At 42.7% G+C, this 22315-nt stretch overlaps 2 protein-coding genes across 2 annotated transcripts; one reads left to right on the top strand and one right to left on the bottom strand.

The window, feature by feature from the left end:
* Positions 1–10973: 10973 nt before the first annotated feature.
* Positions 10974–12323, bottom strand: LOC306939328 (NEDD8-activating enzyme E1 catalytic subunit-like; the record flags this gene model as incomplete). Its single annotated transcript, XM_079523916.1, has 1 exon — positions 10974–12323. The coding sequence occupies one exon, from the start codon at positions 12321–12323 to the stop codon at positions 10974–10976; it is 1350 nt and encodes a 449-aa protein (XP_079380042.1).
* Positions 12324–12614: 291 nt separating this feature from the next.
* LOC306939326 (RNA polymerase II-associated protein 3-like) lies at positions 12615–14600 on the top strand (the record flags this gene model as incomplete). The annotated part of the gene is made up of 1 exon (XM_079523914.1): positions 12615–14600. The coding sequence occupies one exon, from the start codon at positions 12615–12617 to the stop codon at positions 14598–14600; it is 1986 nt and encodes a 661-aa protein (XP_079380040.1).
* Between the last annotated feature and the right edge of the window lie 7715 nt (positions 14601–22315).

The raw sequence follows: 22315 nt of genomic DNA, 5'->3' as shown, positions 1-22315 counted from the left end.
TGCACCTCACAGACAAACAAATGTGCAATTCCCAGTGCCAGTCGAGGAGTCATCATTGCATGTATGATGCATGCTTTTATTTCTTTCCAGCTGACTGAGTGGCTGGCTGGTGAACAATAGACAAGACAGACAAACTGAACACCTAACAAAAATGGTGCAATCATTTGTGCCCATTTATGGTGTTGTTGGTTTAGTCTGAGAGAGAAATCTCTGGATTTATATTCTGCTGATAGTTTACACAGCAAAATCCTGATTTAATTTAATAAAAGTGATTTTCACACTAAATTGTAATAACTCCATATTTGACTGCATATTAAATTACACCAGATAGTTCATATTTCTCCTGTGTTTTGGGTCAGCTTTTGTACTATCTCAAATAAAATACAGCCTTTGGGACAGACAACACCAAATCAAATGATAATCATAAAGTTATAATGAAGTGCAAAATATTATAATCAGTTTTTCCTACGAGGGCTGTTTTGAGAGCATCTCAATGAGGGCATGCAGGTGAGAGTCCAAGTTCAAATATGCGATAAGATGGGGCCAAGCCATAAAATCATGGACTGGAGATGACGTCACTTGTTGTCCAATCTTTGACATCACAATTTTGACGTCAGTTCCTCAAGAACTGTTCGCCCCACCGACTTCAAATTCGACACACACGTTCCACACCCCACAGGGAGCACAGTGCCCGGTGTTGAGTCAGTCGGACCCACGGTTGTCCAGAACCGCCACAAAAGGCCTCTGCCCTGGCTCTGGACAGGGCCCCTGCCCAGGGTCCATATAGAGCTGGCCTGTTCTGACATCACAACACTCCATATTTGAGCATGCCTGACACAGAACTCCATATAAGGGACACAGAGAGACATATACAGAAATCTACATATATGGGCCTAAAAGGGACACAGACAGGTGGGTGGAACGGGTACTCTGAGATGGGTACAACGGGTATTGCATAGCCAGGTGGGGCATGGATCTCTAACTTCCATTGTTACCGACTCGGTGCCCTACAGCCGGGCACCGGTCTAGTTCATACAATCGTAATTGGTAGATCTAAAGGTCAGAGGTCTTTTGACGAATGACTGTGAGCTTCAGTTCTGATGGTGCAGTGGTCTAATGATCAGACTTTCAGTACAGACATTCCATGTTCCCCCCGTTCCTCCTACAGCTCAATGCTGCAGTAATTTGAACTTTTCAAGGCTCGAATAAAAAAGAAAAACTCAAAAGCACCAGGAGACATCTGCTGAGTGCCCAAAGGTGCCTTGGCTCAATGGTTTGGTGCACTTGATCGGTTGCCTCTGCTACAGACAGTTGGCAGGTTCAAGTCCCATATCATCAAGGTGCTGGAGGACCATCGGGAGGGGCACTCTCCCCCCCTAGCTGTTTCCTGAGAAGTAACGGTTGGGGCTTATGTCTGAAAGAACCCTGTCCAGCTAAACATTTACCATGAAAATGTCCAATTTAACATGCTCTTACCACATCTCAGTGTGCCCTTTTCCAACTGGTCTCGAAGCCAGACATAAAAGAGGGATTGGGGCACCAATCAGGGCCCAGTATGCAAATACACACTATTCTGTCAGATGATGTGCCAAAACCATGAACTATATAGTATGTCGTTTTTTCATAATTTTCACATTTGTTTTAGAAACTGTCGCAAAAACCATGAACTAAAAAAAATTATGAAAATGATGAAAAAACTACACACTATAGTAATTTGTTTTGAATCGTCAAAAATCTAGAAAAAATAAGGCATTAAGTATGCCATTTTCGACGATTATAATCCGGTCTCAGTATGCAAATACACAGACTATTCTGTCAGATGATGGGCCAAGATGCATTGCTATTTTTTTTAAACGTTTGACCTAATTCTTATCTGTAAAATGTTAGGTGGACAGGGTTCTTTCAGACATAAGCCCCAACTGTTACTTCTCAGGAAACAGGGGGAGAGAGCACCCCTCCCGATGGTCCTCCAACACCTTGATGACATGGGACTTGAACCTGCCAACTGTCTGTAGCAGAGGCAACCGATCAAGCGCACCACACCATTGAGCCAAGGCCCCTTTGGCCACTCAGCAGATGTCTCCTGGTGCTTTTGAGTTTTTATTTTTTATTCAAGCCTTGAAAAGTTCAAAGTACTCCAGCATTGAGCTATATAGGAGCAATGGGACTTGTACATGGAATGTCCATACAGAGAGTCTGATCATTAGTAGACCATTGCACCATCAGTCAGACACGCTCAGACAAAGTCTCCTGGTAACTTTGTGTGTTGTGTGCCTTCAGTTAGTAAAGTTGAAACACTCCAGAATTAAACTATAGGAGAACAGGGGTTTGAACATGTAGAGCTGTATTAACTGAAGGCTATTGTAGCAGTGGCTTACAGCCTCAGCCTGATGACCTCAACAGTCTCATATCTCCCTTGATCCATAGGCAATTGCTTTAGCTTAGTGGTTAAGATGTTGGCCTTCTGTGTGGGAGACCTGGGTTTGATTCCAGTGTGTTACACTAACATACAAAACAGCTCTCAAAGCATTTTATGAATGTGATTCTGTGTTCAATACTTGATTCTTTCAACTTTACTAAGTGAAGGCTAACATACAAAAGATGGCTTCAACAGTACGAGAAGGCAGTTGTTACTGAGTGATGGTGTAGTAGCTAGGGGCTGATGATCAGACAGGCTCTCAGCACAGAGAGTTCATGTTCAAATCCCAGTCTCCCTAAAGTTTAATTCTAGAGTTATTCAGCTTTATTAACTGAAGGCTATTCTAGCAGTGACTCACAGGCTCAGCCTGACGACCTCAAAACTCTAATATCTCCCCTGAGTCATTGCCTTTGACTTGTCTTAGTGGTTAAGATGTTGGCTTTTCACGTGGGAGACCAGGGTTCGATTCCTGGCTGTTACACTCACATAAAAAATCACACCCGTGTGAACTGAGTGGTGTAAGGTCTTATATAGACTGATCAGCTGTGGTCTGACGTAATGTCTGACGTAATCAAATCACACCTGTGTGAACTGGGTGACCATAGCAACCGTGCTCATTTTTTGAGCACAGACAGACAGACAGACAGACAGACAGACAGACAGACACGTAAACTAACAAAGCCAGTTGTAGGAGTGGTTTACAACACTCAGAAAGAAGACCTCAATAGCACTAAGAAACATCTGATTCTGTGTTATTTTAACTTTACTAACTGAAGGCTAACAAACAACAGATCACTTCAAAATTACCAGGAGACTGTGGCTGAGACTATCTGACTGATGGTGCAGTGGTCTAATGATCAGTCTTTCAATACAGACAATCCATGTTCAAGTCCCATTCCTCCTACAGCTCAGTGCTGCAGTAATTTGAACTTTTCAAGGCTTGAATAAAAAAGAAAAACTCAAAGCACCAGGAGTGCCCAAAGTTGCCTTGCAGGTTCAATGGTGTGGTGTGCTTGATCGGTTGCCTCTGCTACAGACAGTTGGCAGGTTCAAGTCCCATGTCATCAAGGTGCTGGAGGACCATCAGGAGGGGTGCTCTCTCCCCCTGTTTCCTGAGAAGTAACGGTTGGGGCTTATGTCTGAAAGAACCCTGTCCAGCTAATCTTTTACCATGAAAATGTCCAATTTAACATACTCTTACCACATCTCAGTGTGCCCTTTTCCAACTGGCCTGGAAGCCAGGCATAAAAGAGGGACTTTCCCACCAAGTTTTGGGGCACCAATCAGGGCCCACTATGCAAATACTATATGACTATTCTGTCAGATGATGTGCCAAAACCATGAACTATAGTATGTAGTTTTTTTCATAATTTTCACATTTGTTTTAGAAATAGGCCTATCTCACAGCCCGCTTTCCACGCCCACTTCCGGTAAATAGTGGTGTCTTTAACATGAGCATTTACACGTTTTTTTCTCTGGAGAATCTAAGTACATTTTCTAATGTAAAAATGTGACAGACCAATATTATTATGAAGCAAACAAGATGGTAAATCAGGTCGAACAGATAGAACAAACCTTACCTTGAGAAAACAAAAGTTGTAGACTTCTTAAATTACCTCGGTTAACATGTAGTGTCTATGGAGTGACGTCACGCTATCACCACTAACCCCGAAAGGGGGCGTATTTAGGGGGGCGGGGAAATTCTGTGAGATAGGCTTATTGTAGCAAAAACCATGAACAAAAAAAAATGATGAAAATGATGAAAAACTACACACTATAGTGATTTTTTTAATCGTCAAAGTATGCCATTGTCGACGATTATAATCAGGGCCCAGTATGCAAATACACAGACTATTCTGTCAGATGATGGGCTAAAATGCATTGCTATATTTTTTTAAACGTTTGACCTAATTCTTATCTGTAAAGTGTTAGGTGGACAGGGTTCTTTCAGACATAAGCCCCAACTTTTACTTCTCAGGAAGTAAAAGTCCTCCAGCACCTTGATGACATGGGACTTGAACCTGCCAACTGTCTGTAACAGAGGCAACCGATCAAGCACACCACACCATTGAACCAAGGCACCTTTGGGAACTCAGCAGATGTCTCCTGGTGCTTTTTTATTCAAGCCTTGAAAAGTACTCCAGCATTGATCTATATAGGAGGCAGAGCAATGGTACTTGAACATGGAATGTCCATACAGAGAGTCTGATCATTAGACCACTGCACCATCAGTCAGACACACTCAGACAAAGTCTCCTGGTAATTTTGTGTTAGCCTTCAGTTAGTAAAGTTGAAACACTCCAGCATTAAACTATAGGAGAACAGGGATTTGAACATGTAGAGCTGTATTAACTGAAGGCTATTTTGTAAATTTGTAGCAGTGGCTCACAGCCTCAGCCTGACGACCTCAAAACTCTAATATCTCCCCTGAGTCATAGGCAATTTCCTTTGACTTGTCTTAGTGGTTAAGATGTTGGCTTTCCACGTGGGAGACCAGGGTTCGATTCCCGGCTGTTCCACTCACATACAAAAGAAGACCTCAACAGGCCCCAACACATTGGTGCCCATTGCAAAGTTCTTGTGTAGTGATGATGCTTCACCACACGATGGCAACCTTGTCCTTAAATTACTTTCTGGCCTTTTCCTCCCCTTACACTTCCTGTGTGTGTGTGTGTGTGTGTGTGTGTGTGTGTGTGTGTGTGTGTGTGTGTGTGTGTGTGTGTGTGTGTGTGTGTGTGTGTGTGTGTGTGTGTGTGCATCAGGTACCATCACAGTCACAGACTCGGCTCCTCAGTCCTCACCCAGATTCTCAAAGATGTCCTCTCATATTGAGACCAGTGTTTGATGCAAGACAAACAACAACAACAACAACAACAACAAAATAATTAAAGAGGCACGTGTCTAGGTTGGTTTGCCATAATGGTAACAGCTATCAGTCAAAGTTTGTAGGATGTAGGAAGAATGGAATGTGACACAAAATGCAACCCAGAGTTGCAACACATTCTTATGAAAAGCTTTAGGATTGTGTACTGGCTGAGAGTAAAATCTGTCTAGAAATATTAACCTCAAACAATTCAGAATTACAACAAGGTGCAAAGCAGGTTCAGTGGCGAAAAGCTGTACTGTTGCTGCAATATCACCAAGATTCCAGAAGAGGACAGTCGGATCATCCTTGTACTTCTGCCTATAGATCTGCCCAATCCTATTTATTTATTTATTTTTTAATAACTTTTATCCCACAATTTTGCAACCCAGTTTTTTCACCCAGTGCCAATTATCTAATGTAATCCTGGGCGCTACACTTCCTCTGCCAACCTGGGGGGGCAGCGGACTGACCTCATGCCTCCTTCTATGCATGAGGAGTCCAAGCTGCTTCTTTTCACCTCACAGGGGGGAGTTTCCCCGGCCGTCAGGCGCCCCGGCTGGCCAGGGGGAGGTAGTTTTAGAGACCAGGATTACTGCATGTTTTTGTGAGGGTACCCAGGGGACACGGGGAGAACATGCAAACTCCACACAGAAAGGCCCTTTCGCCAACCCCGCCTCGGGTATGGGCACCGATAACACGCCCCCAGCGTCCACAGCATCCCCAGCGGGAATCGAACCCAGGACCTTCTCCCAACCCTATTTCTAACCTCAGAAATGCATGGCATTCGGATTCCAGATGCTGTGTTCCATCCAGCTGGCTCTTTTCATGTCAATTAGTCACATGGTTCTTCTAGCAGGTGAGTTTATTTGTGACAGAGCAGCTCTGTTACTGACGGGTGACGGCCTAACCTTTAGGCTATTACATCTCACCATTACATCTCACCATGCATATGAGAAGTGCGAACAGTGCACTGCTGTTTTCAATTAGGCCCTACAGTTTAAAACAGCAGTTGTCTTGCATATTATTTTAACTAGGCTACAAATTTGTGATGTCATGTCCACTGTCAGTGTTACCAAATGCTTGCTCAGGGCACGGTCACACTGCACTTTTATTCTACATATGAGGGCGGATTCTGCCAATGCATTTCAATGGGAATGGAGTGGTTTGCTGCCATTTGCAGATTTCAGCAACTCCATTCCCTTTGAAATGCATTGGCAGAAAATAAAAGTGCGGTGTGACCGTGCCCTCAGCTGGGAAACGTTGTTTTCTCTGCATGTAAAGTGTCTTGAGACAGCTTGTTGTACAATTGAATCTCTACAGATGATAGTGCCTGACAAGTAAGGGCTTTGTAGGTGCGGAGAAAGCTTTCACATTCTGTTCTGTTCTTTTACAGGGATCCAGTGCAGAGAAGCAATACGGGAGAAATGATCTCGTCTATTTCTTGCCATTTACATGCAGCAATATCCTGGACCATTTGGGGTGTCTGTAGACCAATAATATAAGCTCCAGCCTGAAGGTAACAAATGCATGGACCATTTTTCTGCATCTATTTGTTCCTGTTTTATTGTAATGAAGTTGTGAATGGGCATACATTTGTTTTATGTGGGAGTTTAAAGACATACTGTATCCCAATCATGGTGGTGCTGAAGGTTCCAGAGTAGCAGTAGCCTATCTAAGATGCTTAGGGCCAAGTACGATCATTTCAGTTGTGTGTCTGTGTTTAGTAGCAGACACGTCTTCCAGGTCTTTATGTCCTTGATAATTAAGGACAATAAGAGTGTGTGTGTGTGTGTGTGTGTGTGTGTGTGTGTGTGTGTGTGTGTGTGTGTGTGTGTGTGTGTGTGTGTGTGTGTGTGTGTGTGTGTGTGTGTGTGTGTGTGTGTGTGTGTGTGTGTGTGTGTGTGTGTGTGTGTGTGTGTGTGGGATGAGGGGAAGGGCACAGCTACAGGGTCGCCGCTCCTCTCAATATTAACATTAAATATGGGGGCATGTTATTTACAAAGCCAACATTGACAATACATTTCTCTTAATTTCTTATTAAAAATCTTTCCTGGGGCATACCCTCACTTGGGAATGGTTACACAATGCTATGATTTATGGCTACAGTGACACAGAGCACTTCAAACATCCACATTATGCAACTATAGACATGTCACATTTCCATTTCACACGCAGGCAAAGTCCCAAAAGGATTTAGGCTGACACACACACATACGCACGCACGCACGCACGCACGCACGCACGCACGCACGCACACACAAATTTATGTAACTTGTTATAATATATTATATTAATAATACAAAACATACATTAACCACTTTAGCTCTATACAGTATACATTTTGGCCATTTGAAAATAGCCGATCTACAAGCTCACAATGCGATTGTACAGGACTTTTACTTGTAACAGAGTAAGTTACATTGCAGTATTATTGATACTAAAACATGTGAGTACTTCTCCCATCACTGGACACGGAGCTGTTTATCCATTGTCCTTGCTCGAGGAGCTGAACAAAAATATTTTGTACTCTTATGTAACTAAACTACACACAAGATCAAAAGATGAAAAACGCAGTCTTTGATTTGTTTGTTTTATGTGAGAGTTCATAGACATATATCCTGATCAAAGATAACTCCCACATGCTTTAAGGCCAGAGTAATGTCATCCAGAGAGGGTACTGATTCTTTTTTTAATTGCCACTCATTGTCGGGTCTCAATGAGTAAACAACACAGAGCCATAGGCTTATAGGGAGCGCTACAAATGCTACAAATGTCACTGTTGCAGAAACATGATTTTTTTCCCCCACCAAATTTCACAGTTTCGTGAAATTAGTGTATCGTGACACCCCTACATTGTATCATTGTCATCTGACAAACAATAACCATTCACAACCACAAGTTTGGTTGTTTAAAGTTTATTCCCAAGACACCACCACCACAACCATCATCATCATCTTCATTACCATCACCACATCAAAGTCTAATGAGATGATAGCAATATGCTATAGTGATAATACACTCGTATGGGGTGGTATCTGGAATTGTATTGGTTTTCTTCTAAATGACAGGAGGAATCGTCCAATATGTGTCTGTTGTTACGAGGGTTGAAACACACTCTGAATTGGCACGCCAGGTGCTGTGAAGGGGAGGACAGACATCACAACACATGCAGTACACTTTCCAGCGAGGAGGTGCATTTACAGCTTTATGACAAACATGCTCAAAGTATAGTATGCGTGAGGAAATGTCTGCATTAAATATCTGCATTGTGTAGGTTGTTAATAATATGCATGTGTGCATATACTGTACCAGTGTTCACAACGTTTGTGTGCACCGAGCTCCCATAAAACGGAATACCTTTAGGGTCCTACAGAGGTCTGTGGAGCTCTTCTCTATGATTAGAGCAGTTGGTGAATGGGTTAGAGTGGCCCCTCTGACTTGAGCTTTATAGAGGAAAGAGAATAGGAGTCACTTCACTCGTACAGAGAGAGTTCTACACTGTAGTCTAGAACTATAGATCAGATAGAATGATGAGTATTTATTAAGCCCTGGGATGTTTAACCCAGTCAGAGGAGAGTGAGACCACACCCACCTTCTACCTGTCAATATAACAGACTTAACAGCCATCGGTGCTCTAGTGAAGTCTGTACTGTTTGCATACAGGTACAGTTATCCTTAACACATACATTTTGAGTGCCAATGCATGGCTTTCGAGGATTATGTCATATTGCAGCCAAGTCTATGGACTTTAATGTTTGTTTAGGGCACTAAATGACGACGTAAGATGTCATGTGGCCGAGAATACAGTGGGCATGCCTCACTTCACACGAGTGTGATTTTTTCCCCCTGTATTAATCATGCGTAGGTGTGTGGGGGAGGCACAGACAGGACTAGTTTTGTTTAAAGATTCGTTTTTGGGGGTTTTATGACATTATTTATAGGACAGTAGACTGAAAGGAAATGGGGAGAGAGAGATGGGGAGTGACATTTTCAGCCTGGGTGCCTGGACCGCTCTGCCAGCGGCCCCGGCCAATCATTATAACTTTTTAAGATATTTTTGGGGGCTTTTTCTGCCTTTTTTTTTTTTTTTAAGATATTTTTTTGCGGCTTATGCCTTTTATTGGTTTTTGAAGGGACAGACAGTAGGCTGACAGGAAACGGGAGAGAGATGGGGGAAGACATGCAGTAAAGGCCGTGTCGGGCTCGGGAGTCGTCCCGAACCCGCGGCACACTGCGACTGGATTACCAGTCGGGTGCCCAGACGGTTACGCCACCGCCTGGGCTTTTCTGCCTTTATTGATAGATTTGAAAGTAGGTTGTCAGGAAATGGGGAGTGAGACGGGGGGAGAGTGCATCAAGTATACATTTTATAACTACAGTACAGTCAAGACATTTTCATTTCACAAGTCACACGTAGGCAAAAGGTCTGAAAAAAATTTGGCCCACATTTTCGCAATGACCTGATGTAAGGTCCTTGCAGACTGTTTTCAGGCGATTTTCAGACAAAAACGCACCAGTCTGCAAGGAGCTGTTTAAATGAGCAGGAGTCGTGCAGATATGACTTTAGTATTTTTCAACATAAGACCTCTCGTTATTAACTCCACCAGGCCAAAGGCAATTAGGTGTGGGACGATTCACGTACCTCCCGATTCAATAGGATCTCGATACCTAGGGCACCAATTCGATTTACATTGCGATCCTTAATTATATTGTGAGTCTGCGAATTCTACGATTGTTGCGATTCGATATTATTTTTTTGTGATTTGTTTCCCCAAGTTACTTTTTTTTAATTTTTTTATACTAGAACATTTTAAAACAGTGTAACGACCCTGCGAAAGACCCAGCCGTAACTTGCTCCTCCAAGGGAGCTAGCTCTCTTGGCGCGGCTTGTTGCTTGCCTTGTCTACTGAGTTGGAGATCGGGGTTCGACTCCAGCTCAGGGCGCTAAACGTTACAACATAAATAAACAATATAAACCATGAAAGGTTGAATCTTACACTTCAATGCAGCCAGATAACCTCAGTCTTTCTGGAAAAGAAATACAAATCTGTACAGTATACAGTATCTAATCCCTCATGTAACTTGCATAAAGCACGGCCCCCTATGGGTCTACCATTGGCCCACTCGTTTTCCTCCGGTACACCAAATCCCTGCCGAGAACAAGCTTAGAGCAAGTCACAACCTGACACATTGTGAGCTTGTAAATCTGCCGTTTTTGCCAAATGTTCACCCCAATTCTGTCGACTGCTTCTCTCTTTTCTTCACTCCCCACTCCTTGCCTTCTTTATGTGCAGTCTTTATTCTCTCCAACCTGTTTTCAATGTTTGCCTGCCCATTGTTGTCTGGGTCCTCTCATGTGCACACGTGTGTGTGTGTGTGGCTATTCTCACAAACCACCGAAACATCAGCACCAAATGTCTTGTGCATGCTACTAGTAGAAGAAAGTAAACTTTTACTTAATGGAAGTCAATGACATTTGCATCCGGAACCATATTTGGAATCATACATTATAGATGCATCATAGAAAGATACATCATAGGCTGGCCACAAGAAGTCTGAGATCTGCATGAATATATACGTCGTTCCTTGTGATCTGATTGTGTTCCTTCCATTTAAAATCAAAATTCCAGTGTAGCGTTTAAAGAAACTAAAAGACACCGTCAGGCAGTCCCAGAATGGTAAGGCTCATTAATCTGTACACGATAAATCTCCCTCCTGTTTAAATCGAAGTGTGAAGAGCATGGTCTGAGGTGTGGTCACATCAGCTACAGCCAACTCCTGTCCATCTGTCAGGCCCAACTCCCCCAGCGTTTTAGACAGATTTGGTCGTGTCATCTGCTCGATTGAAACCACAGCCTGCAAATATAATGTTTTCATCTTTCCTTCCACTGCTGCTCTTATAGAGGGTGATTTCATTTGTAGGGAGGGGTCCTCAGTCAGGTAATCAAGGACGTCCTGCAGCTTGGAAGATGAAGAGAACTTCTTCAAGTCCAGAGGTACCTGGCTACAGGCTGAGCACGTCTTATTTCGTTCAAAGTCGTACGTGTTGGTGTACAGGCCGTCAGCAAAGTTTAAGTACATGTAGTTGTTGAGATACTTGTAGGCACGTGACGCCATTTTGAATACCTCTGTTGCACAAGCAGCTGCAATAACTGCATTTGTGGACGCCACAGCTGGGATTATCCTCTTCACGACACCCTGGGTGAGTCTATAGGTGACTCCTGTGATACTGAACTCTGCTGCCCTCTCCAGACTCTTCTGGTACACCCACTGGATGTGCTCTGGGTCATCTCCGTCCAGTACCACGCCATCTTCAAATGGTTTCTCTTTGGGCCATAGCAGCATGCGAACATACTCAACACAATGTTCTGGCAACCGCGGCATGGAGGCAATCGTGCACATGGGGAAGTTGATCTGAGGTGGGTACAAATACAGGTTGCAGTCAATGCAGGGACTCTTGCCAGGCAAAATTACTTTGACATTGCCTTTAAAGCCTTCAGTCCCTCCATCAACGAAAGGAATGATGGAACTTTCGTCCAGGACGCCATCCTCATAATTCAGCAGTGACAGCAGCATACCATTTATCCACCTCCTAGCGACTATAGAGTCTAGTCCGCAGACAATGATATGGAATTGTTCGTAAAATCTCTCGTCAAAGTCTTGGATTTTCTTAAAATGGGGGACCACACAACAGCCAGGAATTCGACTGTTAATAAACTCAGCTGCTACGTCTGCCTTGGGTCGACCAACATCCTTAGGCCGGAAGAGAAACTGTCTGTTGAGGTTGGAGACATCAATGGTGTCCATGTCAACCACATGGATCTTACGAAAGCCTGACAAAGCCAGGTCTTTGAGGAGCTCACATCCAAGGCCGCCAGCACCAATGACTAGGACTTCGCAGATATTTGATATAAACTGCAGTAACTCCGTGCTGGCTTCAAAGTCAGGATGGGCGAATGGTCCAGATCTCTCTAGGAACTTTCTGATGTGGTTCCATCTTCCCTCCCATGCGCCCTGATCTCCTGTGTCTACCATCATTGGCTCTTTCACCATGGTTTTCCGGTACTTATAAACAACAACCCTGATGTTATCAGAACGTCTATCTCACCGTATATATAGACAGACTGCAGAGCTTTCTAGTTGGAGTTGGAACTCCATATATGGAGTTGTTACTCCATATTGGGGCAAGAGTGACATCACTACGATAATGTCACCAAATTGTACAACAGCGCACAATACAGTCCACTTGTTAGAAATAGAAGTTAACCAAGTGACAAACTGTGAATAAGGATGGGGGGAAATAAAGGTATTGGGTCACAAATTCTTGAAATGCAGCGCAATACAGAGGATCTAAATAGCTTTGTGAGAGAACTGGGCAGTTGGGAAACTGAAATAAAGAAGAAAGACGAGGGACTGCGAACAGGAAACCTTGGAGAGGTTCAGAAAGACCTCTCCACTGTGCGTAACAAGGATTATAAAAAGAAAACCAAGAAAACATCTGTGAGCAGTGGTCATACAAAGATAGAAGACTCCAAGAAAACACGGAGAATAACTGACTATAGTTCATGGGATAAATTTGACATAGACGAGGCATTGGCAGTAATTGATAAGGACGATAGCCATGTAGAATCAAATGACTCTGACCCAGAGGAACCATCTGTTGATCGAAAGAAAGCTTTGTGTGAGAAGGAAATGGGTAACAAGCTGTTCAAAGAAGGGAAATATGATGATGCTATGCAATGCTACACTAATGGCATGGATGCAGACCCTTATGATCCTATTCTTCCCACAAACCGTGCTGCCTGCTTCTACAGACAATTGAAATATTCTGAATCTGAGTCTGACTGTAACTTGGCGATTGCGTTGGACAGCCAGTACTTGAAAGCATTTACACGGAGAGGTGCAGCACGATTCGCCCTGCAAAAATACAAATCTGCCTTAGAAGATTATGAAATGATTCTCAAGCTTCATCCTGGAAATCTAGACGCTCAGAATGAAGTGAAGAAAATAAAAGAAGCCTTGAAACATCATCGTGACAAAAGTCACGTCCCACAACCTATGGAGGTCCCTGCAGTCGACCCCAAGCATCAAAGACTAATAGAGGACCAGCAGAGGCGGCAGGAAGCGGTTGTACAGAAAGACCGGGGGAATGCTTATTTCAAAGACGGAAAGTATGATGAGGCTATAGAGTGCTATAGCAGAGGCATGGATGCAGATAGCACTAATGCTCTCTTAGCTGCCAATCGAGCTATGTCAAATCTAAAGTTGGAAAGGTACAAGGAGGCAGAGGAGGACTGCAGTAAAGCAATATCCCTGGACAGAACATATTACAAGGCATTTGCCCGCAGAGCAACAGCAAGAGTTGCACTAGGCAAGCTCATAGAGGCCAAAGACGATTGCCAGGAGGTATTGAAAGTGGAACCTGGGAACAAGCAGGCACTGAATGCAGTCCGAAAAATCATGATTGATATAGGAGACAGTGGTTTTCTGGCAACACAGGACAATGTGCCAAGGAGAACAATTACACCTGTCAACAAACCACCTCACTTGCAGTCTACTAAACCACTGAGGAGAATTGTCATTGAGGAAGTCAGTGGAAAGATCTTGGTGCCCAAGGCTGAGGAGGTTGTATTGACTGCCAGGCCCCAAAACCCCGGTGTAATCAAGGAGAGTCAGGGCTCGCCATTGTCAACATCCCCCAGTACTAAGATTCTAAACATTGAGGAGATTGCAGACATCCCTGCACAGCTACCTTTCATTGAGGAGATTGCAGACATCCCTGCACGGTCAGCTTTAATTGAGGAGATTGCAGACATCCCTGCACAGTCACCTGTTATGTTCCCTGAGCAGGATAATTTTGGGGGACAAGAAAAAGCAAGGAAGAAACATATCAGTTGTCCCCCAGAAATTCCAAATACACCCTCTAAAGTATCACATGTTGTCCCACCTCCTCCAACCAATGTATTTCAGCTCGAAGCTGACCTCAGGAAGATGGGAAATCAGCCTGAAATTACTTACAAATATCTGAGGCAAATCGAGCCAGAGGCATATGCAAACCTCTTCCAGAATTCCCTTGAACCAGGCATTCTCAGTCAGCTCTTGTACACTATAAATATTTTCTTCACCAAGAATGAATCACCAACACTCATACTGGACATCCTCAGGAGTCTAGCAAATGTGAGACGCTTCGACATGGCGGTTATGTTCATGTCCTCCCTAGAGAAGAAAGTTCTGCAAGAACTGTTTGACTTTCTTCTCCAAGCCGAAATGGACAAATCATCCATTGAAGCCTTAAAAAAGAAATATGGAGTGTGATGCTTGAATTTCACAGAAAATGTTGTGTTCGTGGCATCATCCCTGGGAGCTAGAGATGCCAAGCCATCTCAACTATTGTGTTCATTCCAGCTGCCTCTTAAATTGAATTGAGCCTTCATAAATTTGACATCAAGTTAAGTGTAATGTTTTTGCTTTATGAAGAAAGATAGTGAAAGCAGAACGTATTGGCCTATTCTTTCAATTCCAGGAACTGTATCTTCTGGCCAACAATGATGCTAGTCAGTGGCGTTGAGTTCTTTGGGCTGTGTAAAAAAAATCATAATAATAATACAAATACATGCCATATAGGAAGCAGCAGTAGTGTGCAACAACCCAAAACATATAATGCTACCAATAATATGTGTATTTTGGTTTACTTTTTTATTTAATAAAGTTGCAAGGTTCTACTGAAAGTGTGCACACTTGGTTTCACTACTGAAAGAGGGAAGAAAAGCTGTAGTCTTAATAATGCTCAGACCTGCCAAGAAATATTGAACCCCTTGAAACAGTTCTCTCTCTTTCTCTTTTCTTTCCTTCTATAATTTAAAGTTGATTGCTACAGTTCTTCTCTCTATGAATGTAATACAAGTGTGGGGCAGGGAGTAGGCAGACTTGGCCCTCCAGTTTGGCAGAGCATCAGGTGGTGTGTGTGTGTGTGTGTGTGTGTGTGTGTGTGTGTGTGTGTGTGTGTGTGTGTGTGTGTGTGTGTGCGCGTGCGCGTGCGCGCACGCGTGCGAAGTGAGCATATTAATGTTCATCCACATTGACTGAGTTGTAAAGAAGCCTGCATGTGCTTAAAGATCTGAGTCCAACTTGCGTTGCTGAGTTGTTATTTGTAACTTTGTCTTGTGTGTTATATTCCATTATTTAAATGTATAAAGTTTTTAAGTGTTTGTGGTGACATTTTATTATGAGTAAAAACACAGAAATGTGGTTTCCATTCAAATTTGTCAAGTTTATTCATTTTATATAATATAAGTGTCTGCTGCTGCTGACATTGGCATGAATGTTCGTTGTGTTTCCTGTTTTTCTGTGTTTTGAAAGCACTGTAAATGTCAAGGATCCCAGAAACATACATGGAATATTTAATCTTGGCTGAACCGCTGAGATGTCTATATGTTCCTAATTTTAAAAAGAGAGAATAAAGACAACTTGCACATTTTTGTGCAGATGAAGAAGGTTTTCTGTTGCAAAGTGCTTAGGTTAAACTTACGATGGGTCACAATGACCAGCAGAGGGCACCATGACTGCAACTGTTGGAGGACAGGTCTACATTAGAATTATTACTATTACTACCACCACTACTACCACCACAATAATAATAATGATAATAATAATAATAATAATAATAATAATAATAATATAATGTTAAAAACATTATGGTATGTATAACATGAATAAAGCATCTTAGAAAGAAAGAAAGAAAGAAAGAAAGAAATATCCCTGCCATTTTAGCTGGTGCTTTTATACAGAGTGACTAACACGGTATGAGCAAGTGGTTTCAGTTTCTTGCTCAAGAACACGTGGCAGTTGAAGGACTCAATGTTTTATCTGCGGGGGAATGAGTGAATCTATGATTTATCAAGCCTACTGTAGAATCCACTCACCTAGTTTTTTATTTGTAAATCAAAAGGATCCATGCAGTCTCCATAAAACTGCAATGCCTTACGTGCTCAGTAGCCTATAGTCTCCCATGGTCCAAATTGACATGATTGACTCATTGACAAATCAGCAGCAGGCAGAACCAATGATGACTAACAAATAACCAACAGGTAAAACTAACAGTCGAAGTTCATGCTCTCTTTGCCTTGACTCACCCCTGAGTGACACCATCTGTCTTTACCCTTCAAATCATGTACAAGACTGGGGTTGGTTATCACATGCACGTACGTCATCAACACATCTTACAATAGTAATTTCTATAGTAGGCCTACATGTCATAGACGGATGCTTAAGTCATTTGTATTTCATTCCTTTTTATTTTTCCTTTGACCCCTTCCAAATTTCCTGACACATGTGGTCCCTGTCACTGTTAACCCCCACACGGTCATTTGGGATGGGGTGTAGACAACAACATGTAATCACATGTTTTAACCATCAAAGGCACCGACATTATGGTGACAACCAACCCCATGAGATGGGGTTTGTAGTCCCTGTAGTTATCTATGAGTTTTCAGAAAAGAGGCATTTTAAATTGAATAGAATCAATCACCATCTCTACCAAGGCCCTTTGTATTTGTCTGTTTGTTCAAACAATGAATGCTGAATTATCCTCTGTAATGACTCTGAAAAGTGAAGAATGCATAGTCTTTATGATGAGGGAACAATGAGATCATTTGAAAATTTAAAAGAACATTCTGATATTCCTCAGAATCAGTTCTAACTTCTGGTAATATCGCCGGCGCTGAGGCATCTGCTGACGCAGGCCTTTGGCTTGACAATAAGCTGCCTTTAATCAACTTTTGTGGTATCATATAGCCTACAAGATGTTTTCAGAAGGGGCCTCAGCACTATCCTGTTTCTGAATTCTGGATATACTTTGTCCCTTTAGAGAACATGTAGATCTCAATGTTGATTTCACTGACTGGGGATTGGAACTTAATTCTTAGAAATTAGATGCAGAAATTGCAGCAGTTCAACAATGTTAAATAGAGTCAACTTCAACAGAGTAGTGCTGCAGGATGGGGCACTAGTGCTAGAGATGCTGATCCGTGCTGTGGAGCTGCCCAGAAATACAGGGATTATAACTAGGCCTACTACTGTCCATTCAAACAATCATTGGCCAAGATTATATGCATATAGGGTTAAACAGTGTTGTTTGTGGATGGAACTCACATCGTGCAATAACACTGTATTGTTTTATGTGACTGCTGTTATCAATGTTGAACTGGAAATGTATATTGACACAAATACCATGGTGCATGAGTGATGAAGCCAAAATACTGCAGTGTAAATATTTTAGAATTTGATCAAACTGCATTATAATGAGCTTATGCCCCCTCTCTAAAAGGTGCAGCCACCCAAACAGTTTAAAATGTAAATTCTACAAAATGACCACAACAACCAAATAGAGGATTATGTGTCTTTTGGTTTAATATAACTTTGCGGCTGCCCACCAACACCAGCTGATTGTTACGTAGGAGATCCTAATCCCTAGTTTACAGTAAGAATCCGCCCGCTGCCTGTCTGTGATTGACGGAAGGCTCCTCCAATGAAGGAAAGGTTTACAAGATAAGCCTGTCTGGTCTAACCTCCAATGGTACAAGAGTGTAGTCCATAGCCTGGAAGGACAGTCATGCTGCGATTGGTTGTCACGGAATGTAATAGTAAACATAAAGAGCAAAATAAGATAAAACAAAACAATTTCATATATGATTGCCATTGATGGAATACTGTACAACAAGAAGACAAGACAACATCAAGAAGATACAAGTAGATACTGTCCACATTTTGATTAAAAAATGGATGTGCAAGACGTGCAACTGTAAAAAGTGATAGGGCCTACAACTAATGTCCAAGGTTGAAATGATTACTATATTTACCCAGGGTATATGGGCTAAGCTCAAGAACTTGTTTCCAGCCAGGCCCTGCTCATAGAACATTTCATCGTAGTGGTTCAATGCCTTGTTCAAGGGCACTTCAGCGGTGGTAATTTTAACGTGTCGGACCGCTGATTCGAACTGGCGACCTTCCGGTATCAAGACCGCTCTGCAATCCGTTCGGCCACCGATGTTACACATGCACTCTCCATACAAAAACTTTAAATAAATTAATAAAGAGTTGTTTTTTTGTAGAAGAATAATCTTGAGTCACCTCCTAGAGAACAGCCCTTAACAGAATGATATGCTTATTCTTCGAGAAATTATATTTTTGTCTTATATGCCTACAGATGATTGCCTATTTAACATTTCAGCAGGTGATGAGCAAGCTACTGTAGATTTTAATGTATTATCATGGTAGATGCATGCATTATTTTGCATGCAAGAATGTGATACGGGTTAGCTATAACATCAATTACTAACATTTCATTTGTTTGGTAACTTCTTACATGTGAAATTGTGAAACAATATACAAAAGATTTAATATGAGAAAGGTTTTACAACACATTTCCATATTCGTGGTTGGATGCCGAGCCAGACACAGCTAGATGGGAGGACAACCACTGTAACTAAGCCACAGATAGAGGGCATTTTGATTGAAATGGGCGGCGGTGGCTCAGGGGTAGAGTGGCCGGATGGTAACTGCAAGGTTGCCAGTTCGAACCCGGGCTCCTCCCAGAGTTAGTGTTGAGGTGTCCTTGAGCAAGACACTGAACCTGACCCTAATTGCTCCTGATGTGCTGTTTGGTGCCATGCCACCTTCATGGTTTCCGCCGCCATCGGCGTATGAATGTGTGGGTGAATGTAATGCACAATCTATGTAAAGCACCTTGGATAAAGGTGCTATATAAATTCACCATTTACCATTAGATGCTAGATATATTATTATTTAGTCCCCATTCCTTTGAGATATTTCTGTCATTGTACATTTGCACATACTTGAAATGTGTCCTCTGCATTTACCCAAGGAAGAGAAAGAACATCCGCCACTAGTTTCTAGAGCTCCAAGACTTACTTTAGAGGCAACAAATTGCAACGTTTCGGTCACCTACTAGGTCTTCATCAGGCAAATATCTGCATTTACCCACCCTGGCTATTAGAAGCAGTGGCCAGTGGGCACTAATACAGGACCTGGGAGTAAAGTGTCTTGCATGCAGACCCTTCACCACGCAGGCCGGGGCTTGAGCGGGGCATCTTCTGATTCCCAGATGTCCTCTCTACCCTTTCAGCTACGGCCGCCACCACAACTGCTGTAAGACGTTATATAACTAACTATGAGGTCTTGTTGGAAACCCAGTGGTCCATTTTCCAAGAAAACAACATAATCGTTTTTCTGAAGCATTTTGTCATACATAAACAAAAGTTTGGATCAAACTGCAGAGCATCTGGCTTTGCTACTCCAAAATTGGATTGTGTGTACTTTAAGGCATGTTGGCGATTTGGAGACCATAGTTCACCCATCTACGTATAACAATGCATGGGTGAAAGGAGTCAAAGATTGCTGCATTTTCTGAAGAAAATAAACCCCATCATCAGTCCTCTCAGTTACATACTGGAGCCTGGGACAACAATGGAAACTCTGTGGCACCACTGATGTGCCGTTGGTAAGGGATGTATGTATGTAACACGGCACTCCTTTGGAGACAAGTGCTGGAAGTGGAACGCCTTGTGAATGTCACAATATTACTGCTTATTTGTAACCTAGCATTCCGTGGCCATAAGGGCATAACAATATTATTGGGACAGTCAAACAGTGGGAAAGTCAGAATCAGAATTGAATCAGCTTTATTGTCACATCACAGTTTTACAAGTACAAAAGTGGGTGAAATTCATTTTTGTGCATAGTTCCCATAGTGTACTTGCCCAGGGGTGTCACAGCCAGGGTATCTGAACAATTAAATGTACAATTATCTGAAGGTGGGGGGGATGAGCGTGGGGAGGCGTTGATGCCTGCGCGCCGAATTTGGCGTTTTATTAATTTTTTTGTTCTATTTGTAGCCTATTCCCGGCCAAAGTTCCTAGGTAGGCATGCTTTGGCTAGGCAAAAATGGCACAGTCGCCGTTCATTCAATCTTAAATGGGCCAATAGGCTTTCATATAGGGGAAACAGAGTTGTTGCTGACGTCCAAGTGGAAAAAAAACTAAAACAAACAGTCAGTCGGGTGGTCAAAAGTGGGGGGGATGAAATCAGCTATCTGTGAGAGTGGGGGTGACGTACTCACAGTGAATGGTGGTGACGCACCTGTCCTTGCCATTATGGAGCTGCATGGCAAGCTATGACCCTGCAGCAAAAGCTGATTAAAAAATGACCCGAGGGGTCATTTAAATACCTCTACATCCAGATTATGAGCTAATATATTTTATTACAGTGAGTAGGCATATCACATGACATACGGCTGTATAAAATATGTCCAAGCGAGACCAGCTTAGCCAAGTAATACATCATATTGTGTGGGCGACTGTGGCTCAGGAGGTAGAGCAGGTCGTCCAATGATCCATGGGTCGGCGGTTCGAATCCCGGCTCCTCCTGTCTACATGTCGAAGTGTCCTTGGGCAAGACACTGAACCCCAAATTGCTCCTGATGTGCTGGTTGGTAGGTACCTTGCATGGCTTCCGCCGCAATCGGTGTATGAATGGGTGAATGTAATGCACAATCTATGTAAAGCGCCTTGGATAAAGGCGCTATATAAATGCACCATTTACCATTTTGTGCATAGAGAATCCAACGGATACTATTGATATCAAAGTATAATTGAGGCTTTTTGGGGATTTGAGAAGGCAACTGGCACATCTGCAAGCAAGTTGGAAAACAAAAGTCTCTGCAGCATTATGAAAAATGAGCTTGATATTTCGAAATGTCGTGGGCAGGGCTGTGGCAGAGTAGCCAATAGGACTGGGGTTTTATCCGGGCGTACATGCCAGGAAAATGGAAAAGGAGCCACTTGCGACATTGTGTGGCACACAACCTAAAAACCTCGTCCTCAATTATGTAGTAACAACATTCCAGAGATGAAACTGTTTTATGACACCATAGGACATTTGTATTATGTTCTTTGGCCACAATATTAAAAGGGGGCCCTACTAACTGGCATCATCTCCACAGACCTCTTAGCTCACTCAGACATAACAATTACAACGTAGGGAATTTAACACTTATCCAGAGTGACTTAGCTGCAAGTGTGAGATCGGAATAAGCAGAGTAAGCCTGAACTCTAGTCTAGTGCACGGTTCTCAAAGTGGGTGCTATGGCATCCTAAGGTGCCATGACGCAAGTCCAGGGTTGCCACAGAATACTCGTCACAACGTCACAAGTTGTGAGCTTGTAGATTTGCTATTTTTGGTGAATGTCCCCCCCCCCCAGAATAGGGATGCTGGGGTTGTAGTGGTGAAATGTCAAGTATGAAGTTATTCTCAATCTAAACCCTCTATACTTAATAAGACGGACCATCAAACCTTCTCGCCAAGAATAGCTGATCATCTACAAGCTCAAAATGCATCAGAACATCACGAGTTGTGAGCTTGTAGATCTGCTGTTTTTGGTGAAAGGGATGCTGGGGTAAGTGGGTTGTAGTGGTGAAATGTCAAGTATGAAGTTATTTTCAATCTGTCATAATGGAAACTACTATTCTCTCATGTTTTTCTCGTGACACATGCTTCCAATCTCAGCTCATATACTTCCCAGCTCTCACCAAAGATGCACTACTGCTGTGGTTCTCAACCTGTGGGTCGGTCCCCCATGTTTTTGAGGGGCGCTAGCCCCTCCTACATACATCTCTTGTCCCCACACGTCTCAAGATTTGCCACTGACAATGAACAGAGAAATTAGGTCAGAATTCCGCTAAATATGACGTTAATTAAACATCAAAACATTAAACGCCATTGACATTGAATGGAAAATGTACGTCATATGTAAACGAGCAAATATCAGCTAACCAATCACAGACAACAGGCATTCTGATTGGCCAGTATGAGATGATGCATGATGATAAGAGCGCCCCTCACTTCACACGGGTGTGGTTTTTAGCTTTCCGGGTTTGCGTGAACACAAACATTGGCTTGTGATTGGCTGATCACCCCATAGCGATGATTTGATTGGCTGAGCAAAGTACATAATT

Source organism: Electrona antarctica (assembly GCF_951216825.1).
Source record: "Electrona antarctica genome assembly, chromosome: 16".
In the NCBI taxonomy this organism is placed as follows: domain Eukaryota; kingdom Metazoa; phylum Chordata; class Actinopteri; order Myctophiformes; family Myctophidae; genus Electrona; species Electrona antarctica.
Note: the sequence above shows the minus strand (reverse complement) of the source record. Positions and strands in the feature narration are given on the sequence as shown.